The sequence below is a fragment of the Gobio gobio genome, assembly GCF_949357685.1.
Source record: "Gobio gobio genome assembly, chromosome: 20".
NCBI classification, from domain to species: Eukaryota; Metazoa; Chordata; class Actinopteri; order Cypriniformes; family Gobionidae; genus Gobio; species Gobio gobio.
The window spans coordinates 24,645,313-24,657,441 of record NC_137113.1 but is presented as its reverse complement, the minus strand read 5'-3'; the positions used below and the strand labels follow the sequence as shown (position 1 = coordinate 24,657,441).

Sequence of the window (12,129 nt, the reverse complement as noted above, 5' to 3'; positions counted from 1 at the left end):
TTTGTATAAATCGTCCAAATTGCTTGAAAATGTCATGGCTGCTGGAACTCTGATGTTGAATAAAGGTATTTGAAAGAATAAAGGGATATTGTTGCACCGACTTTCTTATGAGTAAAAGAGTTCTGTTTAAGGGAGACCGGGGGCAGTTGTAACCTTTTTTTTTTTTTTTTTTTTTTTTTTTTTTTTTTTTTAAATACATTTTCCCTCATAACAGACTGCTACAAATCTACCTGCCATCTTTTGGTATTAGAGACATTTGAAACCGGAACTGTGAGCCGTAGCCATTAATAGAGTTATAATAAGAAAGACTAGATCATAAAAATGTAATTTAATATAAGTCAGAGTGTTAAAGCTTTAACGGTGAATGCTGGTAATTATATTAACACACTGTAGCTAAAATAAGAGCATGCCTCAAAGTATTATCATTGCGTTAATATCTATTAATATCACTTTATCATTTTAACTTTCATATTGTGCTAATTCTTTTAGCTGTAAGGAATGTTTGATGTATTTAAAGCAAAAGACACAGTGGTACCTACATTGAATTGTTTTGTATAATTGTATAATTTAATTATTGAAATCCCTTAGACCATTTTACAAAATGTATAATGACTACTAATTGTATACTAGTTGACTACTAATAAAACTAATGTACACTGCCGTTCAAAAGTTTTTGATCTGTAAGATTTTTAATGTTTAACCAAGGCTGCATTTATTTCATTAAAAATACAACAACAAAAAAACAGTAATATTGTGAAATAGTATTTTAAATGTAAAATAGCGGTTTTCTATATGAAAATATTTTAAAATGTATTTTAAAAATTATTTTTGTGATGCAAAGCTGAATTTTCAGCATCATTACTCCAGTCTTCAGTCACATGATCCTTCAGAAATCATTCTAATATGATTCGCTGCTCAAGAAACATTTATGATTATTATCAATGTTCAAAACAGTTGTGAGAAATTTTTTTGCAGTCTATATTTTACAGAAACAAAAACTGCTTGTTTGCATAATTTGAATTATACATTACATATTTGCATGTGCCTTTTTGTTATTTATTACATCACACCACCATAAATCACTTTTACTTGTAATATTATTATTATTGTTGTTATTGCGGTTGCAGTCCATTCAATTAATCATATTCATACACGCATGCATATTCATACACAGTCAAAAAATATATTGCTGCAATCACTGCAGGAAGAAATTACATCACCATTATTGCACAATTAAAAAAGGCTTTAATTTCAAGGGTTTTTGAAATATTTAAATATATTATGCTTTATAATTATTAAATTAAATTAGTAAGAATTAAGTAACTTGTGGTTCTTACTATTATTATAAATTAAGTCTATAATGTCTATTATTTTTATTACAGTGGTTATTGTAATGCTTTTAAAATGCATTTTGACGCTGAAAGTATCAGATATTTTTTCTTTGTGATTAATAATTGTTTTATAATAATTTCATCAATTCTGAACAAATTAGCTGGGTTTTTTTTTCTTACGGTGACGGTGAGTAAGAGCGTTTGATGAATGTACTGTGTATCATGGTGCACTTTCTCTTGTTGCAGTGCCATCGTTCTGGGGGCTTGTAAATTCTGCATGGAATCTGTGTTCTGTGGGGAAGAGACAGTCTCCAGTCAACATTGAGACGAGCCATATGATATTTGATCCCTTCTTGACACCACTGAGGCTCAACACTGGTGGACGAAAGGTAAGCCATGTTTTATCTGATGTCTGCACAGCTACAGTATCAGTGCGGTGAGCTGCTTGGGAAAAGAAAAACATTGTTTCAAGTGTAAAAGTGCTAGGATCAACTGTGAAAATGCTACTTGGGTGAAAAAATGCATCTAGGTCAGTGGTTGTGCTAGATACAAAACGGTTAGGATTGTAAATAATGCTGCTTAATTTGAATTGTACCGTTTGCTGCTACTGTTATACTGCATAGTGCCACATACCGCAAACTCATAGCCTTGTGTTTGAAAGTGTGCATGCGTGTATAAAGTGTGCATGCGTGTATTGGTAGCTGATATCCTGCAGTCTGTCATGCTATATTCTACTTGGCATTCTTTTAAAATTGTAATAATTATTATGCAAGCAGGTTTGACCGCATATAAATTGAGATGGGTTGTCACACTACAGTACCATTTAAAGTGAAAGGATATAAATAGATATGACGCATACCCTATTTGTAGGTTACATAATATCAATTCCTTTGGTTATTTAGTAGTGCCTGTCAATCAATAAATAATTTTTTTTAATTAATTGTAAAAAAAAATTCTGTAAATAATTTCACAGCTTCTCTCCAAATGAATGTAGAAACAACCTACATTTTTGTGACCCCCTTCGAAATTGAGAGGTTACATTTCAAGGGGCTACCCTTCAAATAAATTCAAATAATTAAATACAGTATATTTGAAATATTTGTTGAAATAGCATCTTTTTATGAAGGCCAGTATCACCGATTCTAAAACTGCTACTGATAATTAAAAGCTATATCTATTTCAAGTGAACTTAAAACAATCTTTACATAAACCTATTATAATAAATGTAATATTTACCTGTGGCCAATATACAAAAATTGAATAGTTGAAGTTAAAATTGAAGTTTTCAAACTGTCTGCACTGCATACATTTTAAATTAAATATAGAATAACTGCTTTTTAAAGCCACAATTTTCTCTGTTAACTTTGTACTGTAATTAACATTAATGACTGTCATCCTTAGTCGCTGCTGTTCCTTTAAGATTTGCCGCTGCCGAATGACGCAGATCTCATTTTCTCACAACTCTTTTAAGTTAATTGAACTCATTTACGACTGCTCTTGTGAGAATACTTGACAAAATGGGCATTTTGGCATAATTCGGTGTGTTGTTTGTTCAAGAGCAAAGAGAAATCGATTTTGGCCCGCGTCTTTCAGACAAGGGTTGCGTCTCAATCAGCTCCCTAGTTCAGTAGTCAGAGCACTGATCAGGGAGTCAGCCACGTTCATGTACACGATATACTGATTCACAACCTAGGAAACTAGGGAGCTGATTGAGATGCACCCAGGACATTCACAGACAGTGCATTCTCATCTTGTTGCGCTGGAATGGTTTTAAAGCATTTGAATGAATAAGAGCGTGATCATATAATGTAACGCTAGCCAAAGGATGATAAAAAAACGGATGCTGCGTAATTGCGTTAAATATTTTGACTGAAAAACATTAACTGTGTGTGTTCGCGCTAATTTTGACAGCACTATTATTTAGTCATATACATTTCTTACGCTTTAAATTCACATGCATTTATTTGGTTATACATTCATTTCTCAGGGTAGCCCTAGCCATATTCATATTTTATTAAGATTTTCATATACATTTCTGCCCAGCCAACATGAAAAATTGGCCCCATATAGGATTGTCCGCTTGTTCCATAATGGCCCATGTTAATTGCCCAGATGGATTTCATATAGGATGGCACTTGCCACTAGTTGGGACCCAAGTGGGCAACATGCACAAGACCCATTTTGGTCCCAGCTTTAACCCAGACAACATTTAAATGTGGGGCCCAAGTGGTTTTGAAATGGGCTCTATATGGGATTGTCCGCGGGTTCCATAATGGCCCCATGTGAATTGCCCAGATGGATTTCATAAAGGATGGCACTTGCCACTTGGTGGGACCCAAGTGGGCAACATGCACAAGACTCATCATGGTCCCAGCTTTCATACTTTAGTTTGGGGAACACATTCACTATTAACTATGACTTTTACCTCAATAAACTCCTAATTTACTGAATATCAATAGTTAGTAAGGTAGAGTGAGGCATTCATATGTGCTTTATAAATACTAATATACAGCCAATATGCTAGTAATATGCAAGCTAATATGCAACTAGTTAATAGTGATAATTTGCTCAAAGAGATCAGAGATTGTGCTGCATATACAGTAAACATTCAAAAGCAAGGAAACTTGTCAATACTGCTCGTGACTTCTATTAATAGAGTAGATTTGCTATCGAGTCGCTACATTATATTTGTTAGCAAGGTAATGCCGCTGTTTTTGACGGAATTAAACTTTAGTAGAGCGAGGTTGCACAGACGTAGGTAATTCACATACAATCTCTCTCTCTTTATTTGATCTCTGTCTCATTTAAAGCATGCTTAATGCTAGATCTAATGAACACAGTAGCCGTAATAACTATCAAAAATAAAGCTTTACTCTTCCAGTCAATGCAAACATGAATAAGAGTTTTAACTTGTCAATGCTGGTATTGGACCATGCAATCGGGTTAATCTACACCTAGCCAAAGATCTTAGGATAAAAATCTTAGGATATTCATATTTCTTTGGCTATATATTCATAGAAATGTATTTGGTTATGCTGTATTCATAGAAATTTCACAGGTTATATATTCACATAGATGTTCATGTACATTTTTAATTTTGAAAAAATCTTTGGGCATGTTACGCATAAACTAACCACATACAAGTACTATCATTTGTTTGTCAATGGTGAGAGGATGGCATGCTTTGCATATTAATAAATCCTCTCTTGAAATTCATCAGCAGTGGGTAACTGAGGTCATACACTAGAGGCAGAGTTTCATACTCAAACAGATCAGTCAATGACTAGAGAGCCAATCAGACAGAAGGATAATAGAAGGATAATAATCCACTGCATGGTAATTTGGCCAAAGCACTTTTGACATGCCAAGTCTTATGAAATAATTAGTTGGATTAATTATTTATAATTGAGATGAATAGCAACTGAAATGAGTTTGTTCTAAACAAAAAAATGAAAGACCCATTTACTGGATGTTTGCTCTATAAATATGTCAGCATTAAAAACATTATTTGCAGACTAAAGTCCTTTGTGCTCATTTCAAATGTGCGGATTAAGGAGAAAAGATTCATAGGTTGTTTCAGATAGCCCAGAAATGTCCTCCTGACTTCCGATTTGCTGGAACATAAATCTTTTCTTTTTTTTCACACTGTTATTTCAGTTCAAACGTGTGCCGCTGGTCCGTAGTCCTTGATGAAGAGTCAGAGTGTGTTTGAAGTCACACCTCTGTGTGTTTGAGTTTCTGTCAGAGAGGAGTTTACATTGCCCAGGCTCTTCACAGCGTGATAAATGGACTAATGAATAGTTAACGGAAATTAAAATGACCTCAGAATAGAAAACCAATTAATCAAAAGCAGACATGCATCAAGGTTATGTGCTTTGGTTTAAGGGAATCACAGTTATTAAATTGTCTGTATTAATTGAATATTTGCTCTGCTGTAGATGAGCCGCAATTACTTGAAGAGCTTTTAATGAATTTAATCTCTCTGACAAGGGTGGAAGATGACAGTAGTGTGTCCCTTACTGAAATCTCCAATCAGCAAAGTGGAGAATTTGAGACATGAATATGAAAAGATGCCACATGAAACTATTTTTTTTTCTTAACGTTGTTAGCTCTGGGGTAATGTAGATATGATATGGGACTAATTACCGAAACGAATCAGGCTACATGCCGTTTAGCATAGTGTAGTTGTAATGTAGAACATGGCAGAGTGCATGCATACATGTCACCTTCCTTTGTCGCCATTGGTAAATCAGGACCGAATCACGCCCAGAGACAAACAGTGACAGATACGATCTGCACACAGATTTTATTCAGTTACATGAATATCATATTAGATTACTCACTGAGTCAGCCTTGTCATTGCGATTTCATTAGCTTGGGTAGTTGACAGTGTGAGATACGTTCTCTATATAAACTGATGGCATCAGTTTGGCTTTCAGTCAGTTTAAACAGGTCGATGTTTGAACTGGGGGACAACACAACTCTCAGATCACACGCATACAGGACGCACAAAAAGAGATTCACGGTGATAAGTGTAAATGAACACCAGATTTCTTGTTTTTCTTCTTTTAAATGACTTGTTCTCTGGGGGAACTTCTGTAAATCTGTTACTGATGATATTAAAGAGGTAATGTACAGTCAGCCAGTCATTATCATCTGATTATACGGGGGTTAAACAGGTAAACCCTATCGGGGTTTGTTTGATTTTAAACATTGGATGTCTGTACATTATTCCACTCTATATGTGGCTACATACTTAAGTGAATATATGGGCATGGAATATTGATTTGAGTTAAAACAGGCCAGGGTTTTCCAAATGGGAACCCCTGAGAGTTTGTGAGTTGAAGAAAAGCTAATAACTAATGAAATCATAAAAATGTAAATCATTAAAATAAATAGGAGTGCACATTGAATCACATTAAAGTTGAAATTGTGATATCGCAAAATGCTGTGATTTATGTGCTGCCTTTCAGAGTGTTTTTTACAACAGTAATATATTTTTGAATTTATACTAAGAGGTAAAATTAACATATAAAAACATTATTATTATTATTGCTGTTATTATTATATGCAAATGTGCCATTCAATTATTGAAATATTAAAGCTACACTATGTAACTTTTCCATCCACTAGAGGTCGCCTGTTCAAAAGAAAGGCGTAGTTTGATGACGCTACGTTTGAGCGCAGAATCTTAAAGGGGTGGTAAAACACATTCTTTTGAAGGCTTGACTGTGTTTGTGGGGTGCACTGTAACATGTGTTCATGCTTCGTTTTTAAAAAAATTGCCTTATTTTTCATATATTTGACCTTTATTCTACACTGCTCTGTCCCTCCTTGTAAAACGGTCTGATGCTTTCCGGGTTGTATGAAGCCAGTCCCTCAAAAATACACAGTGGGCTCTGATTGGTTAGCTGGCCCAGTGTGTTGTGATTCGCTAAACGCAGTGCATGTATGTCGGAAACGTCACGCCCCTTACCGGAGGCTGTGCTTTGGTCAGTGTTAGAAACAATGGCGTCAATAAAACCATACCAATCTGAGCCCGAATCAGACCCAGAACATTTGAGTGAAGATGATCGAGCAGAACCTGTTCAGTCCTCAAGAGTAAAGACTGCGGATCTATAGTGATCGCTACTGAATGGCACTTTAACTTTTGTATTTTTAGAACGATTATAGCCAAATATCTGTCGCAAGAACTAACCCAAAACAAACACTAAGCACTGGCTTTACTAGTAAGTTAGCCAAATCACACACAGAACGATACTCGGTTACTTAACGTAACCTCGGTTCTCTCTAGAAGAGGGAACGAGTATTGCGTAAGTTCCTTACGCTACGGGAAAGTATTCTTTCTTCGAGATTTCTGAAAAACCCAAAATTATCCTTAATTTTGTAACATTGTCAACGCAGTGCGGCAGCCTGGCAGACCATAGCAGGCTATTCCAGCGTGCTATTGGCTGCTCTGCTGGCAACTGCAGCAGCCTATCGGTGAGCCCGCGTGACGTGGCGACCAATGAGGGCACTTCGCGCCCACCTGGCTTCATTTGCCTACAGGTGGGGCGTGGCCACGTGTATATAAGCAGGGCTCACGGGCTGCATATTCGGTTTTCGTAGTTCTGAAGCATAAAAGCCCGCGGGGCGCACGGCAAGGAACGCAATACTCGTTCCCTCTTCTAGAGAGAACCGAGGTTACGTTAAGTAACCGAGTATCGTTCTCTTACGAGAGGTTCTCTCGTATTGCGTAAGTTCCTTACGCTACGGGAACATATTGTCAACGCCGTGCGCGCCTCGCATACAGCATATGTATCCCAGGGAACCGGGGACCATAACACTGCTCGGGCAGGGTGGCCGGTAAGGAAAACGGGCCACCACATATACAGACACTTCATTCGAACTGACGGGTGGTTACGACGGGTGGTTACAACACCCTGTCCCATGAATGAGGGAACGGCACCTGCCGGTCTCCTTCAAATTCACCACACCTTGTCTCATGAATGAGGGAGCGGCAACGCCGGTCGCCTTCAAGTTCACAATATCTTGTTATATGAGTGAGGTAACGGCACCGCCGGTCACCATCAAACTCACAACAGCTCGTCTCGTAAATGAGGGAACGGCACCGCCGGTCTCCTTCAAATTCACAATGAGCCTAGTACCGAACTTACTACCAGTATGTGAGCTATGTCTGCGCAGAACCACTGGGCAGAACCAACAGCCCTATTGAACTGATAACACTTTCGCCTGTAAGGCAGGAATTTCCAGATTGTAAAATCTCACGAACGTAGACGGGGAGGCCCAGCCTGCCGCCATACAGATATCGTGGATGGAAATCCCTCTGGCCCAAGCCCACGAAGAGGCCATGCCTCTGGTGGAGTGTGCTCTGACACCTAGCGGGCACTGCAGGTGTTTGGAAGCGTATGCAGCTGCAATCGCGTCCACTATCCACCTGGACAGGGTCTGTTTCGAGGAGGCGAGACCTTTAGTGCGCCCACCAAACGAAACAAATAGCTGCTCAGAACGCCTGAAGGCGGCGGAGCGTGTGACATAAACCCTCAATGCCCTGACAGGGCAGAGGAAATTGCCACCGTCCCCCTCATCGGACGCTGGCAGAGCCGAGAGGGAGATAATCTGCGCCCTGAAGGGAGTGCCGATCGCTTTGGGGACATAACCATGCCTCGGTCTGAGAATGACCTTAGAGTCATTAGGACCGAACTCCATACACGTCAGGCTCACTGAGAGCGCGTGTAGATCCCCCACGCGTTTCACTGAAGCCAGAGCTATCAGAAACGCGGTTTTTAGCGAAAGGAACCTTGGTTCCACAGTCTCGAGCGGTTCAAAGGGATGAGCCTTCAGGGCCTCTAGGACCAAGGCCAGATCCCATATAGGAACCGACGGGGGCCGCGGGGGATTCATCCGTCTGGCTCCTCTGAGGAAACGGATGATGAGCTCGTTCCTTCCTAGCGTGCTACCTAGCGTCGTCTGAGCGAACGCTGCTATAGCCGCCACATACACTTTGAGCGTGGAAGGGGACCTGCCCTGTTCCAAAAGCTCTTGGAGGAAGGAGAGCACCCGCTGGACCCCACATTGCTGTGGGTCCAATCCCTTGGAAACACACCCCTCAGTGAACACCGACCACTTAGAACTATATAACCGCCTCGTCGAGGGGGCTCTAGAGTGTGAAATCGTGTTCATAACCCCTTCGGGCAGGTCAACGGGTATCCGTTGGTCACCCATACATGCAGAGACCATCGCTCTGGATGGGGATGCCAAACTGACCCTCCTGCTTGAGAGAGAAGGTCTGCTCTCAGCGGAACTGGCCAGGGGGGTGAGTGCGACAGCTTCACCAGCTCTGGGTACCAAATCTGGTTCTCCCAGCGCGGTGCTATAAGGAGCACCGGACGGCGCGTTTCCCTGATTTTCGCTATGACCTGGGGCAATAGGGAGATCGGCGGGAAAGCATACAGCGGGAGGCTGGGCCAAGTTTGGGACAGCGCATCCTCGCTTTTGGACAGAAACGTCGGGCAGCGGGCGTTCTCTTTTGTTGCAAAGAGGTCGAGCTCCGCTCTGCCGAACAGGCGCCATACCAGCTGGACTGTCTGGGGGTGCAGGGACCATTCTCCTGGGAGAATGAGGCCCCTGGACAGCTTGTCCGGGCCCACATTGAGGTGGCCCGGCACGTGCGCAGCTCTCAGCGAGCGCAGCGAGCTGTGTGCCCACACGAGCAGGCGTTCTGTCAGATTGCCCAGACCTCTGGACCTGACACCGCCCTGCCGGTTCACGTAGGACACCACTGTGGTGTTGTCCGACCGGACTAACACATGGTGTCCTCGTATAAGCGGGAGAAACTGCCTGAGCGCGTTCTCTACCGCTATCATCTCCAAACAGTTTATGTGTAGGAGTTTTTCCTCGCTCGACCAAAGGCCCGAGGCTGATCTGCCCTCGAAAACGGCGCCCCAACCCGTGGTGGAGGCGTCCGTCGAGATGACCTTGCGGTGTGAGATGGCTCCCATCGTCACTCCCCTCTGGTACCAGTCGGCTACTAACCAGGGCTCTAGGGCTGACACGCAGCCCTGAGTCACTCTGATCCTGAAGCCACCGGACGCCCAGGCTCTGTGAGGCACTCGGGCGTTTAACCAGCATTGCAGCGGGCGCATGCGCATTAAGCTCAGCTGGAGCACAGCCGCAGCTGAGGCCATACGTCCCAGCATCCTCTGAAAAAGCTTGAGAGGTGCGATTTTGCCCGGCCAGAAGTACGCAGCTATGCGCCGAACTTGGCGCGCGCGATGGGGTAACAGGCGGGCTGACATTGCCACAGTGTCCAGATTCAAACCCAGGAATGAGGTTGATTGCGTGGGCACTAATGAGCTCTTGGTCCAATTGACCTTGAGCCCTAGGCTGTCCAGATGGCTGAGCAGCATTGCCCTGTGGGCGAGGAGCTCGGCCTCCGACTGCGCCAGGATGAGCCAATCGTCCAGATAGTTCAATACTCGCATCTCTCGATTTCTCAGAGGAGCGAGGGCCGCGTCCATGCACTTCGTAAATGTACGGGGTGCTAGTGACAGGCCGAACGGAAGGACGGTGTATTGATAAGCCTGGCCGTCGAAGGCGAATCGTAAGAATGGCCTGTGACGCGGCGTTATCTTGATTTGAAAATATGCATCTTTCAAATCTAGGGAGATTAGCCAGTCTCTCGGGCGAATATGCGCGAGGATCTGCTTGGTCGTGAGCATCTTGAACGATCTTTTCATAAGAGCTTTGTTCAGACGCCTCAGATCCAGAATCGGTCTGAGCGACCCATCCCTTTTTGGCACGAGAAAATACCGGCTGTAAAAGCCTGACTTGCTCATAGAATGGGGAACCGGTTCTATAGCCCCTTTGCACAGCAGCGTGGCTATTTCTGCTCGAAGTAGATGTGCTACTTCCTCGCTCACTCTCGTCTCTGTACGCGCACAGAAGCGCGGAGGGCGGCGAGCGAACTGCAGAGTGTAGCCGTGCTTCACTGTTTTCAGCACCCATTCTGATACACCTGGAATGGCTTCCCACGCTCTCGCGTGCGCCACACGGGATAGAACGGCCTCCGGGCTCGAAACGCCGCGCTTCGCGGGTTTGACGGCCTGTATAGGAGGGGCGGGCGCAGTGCGCGCGCTCTCTGTGCTGTGGGCCAGCCGATCGCTCGCGATGGCTGGCCGCCCTACACACTGCATCTCTGCCGCTTCGAGCGGGGAGTGGCTTGTGTGCGGCCCTACACTCATCGCTCCGGCCACCATGGGCGGAAAACAAATGGTGTGTGGCGCGGCGCGTGGCGCCTGAGGCATAATGTTCGCGAAAATGTGTGAGCGCGTTTGAGCGGGCACAACTCTTACGCGTGGAACATGACCGGTTAAGAGTGGCTGTGTGACAGCGCGTGTGGTGGTTAGTCGTGGACGCAAACAAGCGGACACGTGACCTAACTCTAGCACTCGAGCGGCCGGTGGCCGCTTTATGTGAGTGGGGGACACGGGGTTTATAGTGCTTGTGTGCAGGGGTGAACACAGAAAAGTGGGCATATTTACTGCATTTGAAACAAATACGGCGTGAGCCGTGCAACCAGAAATAATGCAACCTTTGTGATTTCTCTGGTTCGCCGTAAAAACGGCGGTTATTGACAGGCGAGAAGGCATTTTTGCCGGCTCTTTGGCTGCGTGAAATCCATCTGCAGCAGCCACAGTGGTGGGGGCTGACAGGAAAGAGAGTTTTGACGGTGGTCCGGCCGCGGCGGGACTTAACCGTCGTTTCTTGCCTCTGGCTAGGAGGACTTTGGAGGCTCGGGCTTCAGCGCGATCCTAGGCCGGGGGCCCCGAGGTGGAGGCGGCTTACCACGGCTGGAAGAGCGCGATCTGGGGCGGCCGCTCGGTCTTCGCTGAGACGAAGGGGGCCGCGCTGGGCGCTGCGCGGAGCTCGTTGCTGGCTGGTCACGAGGACGGCGAGCAGCGGAGCTATTGCTAGCGCCGGGGCGTCGAGGCAGGAAGAGGTTCATGGCCTGCGTCGTTTTCTGCACTTCGGAGAAACGGTCGACGATCCCCTTGACCGCTGGTCCAAAGAGCCCAGACGGGGAGAGCGGAGCATTTAGTAAGGCCGCGCGCTCTGTTTCTCGCATGTCCGCGAGCGTGAGCCAGAGGTGGCGCTCAGCTACCGTGAGGGAGGCCATAGAGCGTCCGAGGGCCTGTGCTGCGGTCTTGGTGGCGCGAAGGGAGAGATCCGTCGCGCTTCGCAAATCCGTGATTAACTCAGCGTCACAGCTTTTCTCGTCCAGGTCGCGGAGGAGATT

At 44.1% G+C, this 12,129-nt stretch overlaps 1 protein-coding gene across 1 annotated transcript in view; it reads left to right on the top strand.

Annotated features, from left to right (window-relative positions):
• The window catches only part of ca10a (carbonic anhydrase Xa), a 217,641-nt gene that overhangs the window by 87,501 nt on the left and 118,011 nt on the right, over positions 1 to 12,129 (top strand). The window contains exon 3 of the mRNA XM_079845755.1: positions 1,578 to 1,720. Within this exon, the coding sequence (XP_079701881.1) occupies positions 1,578 to 1,720 (143 nt within the window). The remainder of the gene's footprint in view (positions 1 to 1,577; positions 1,721 to 12,129) is intronic.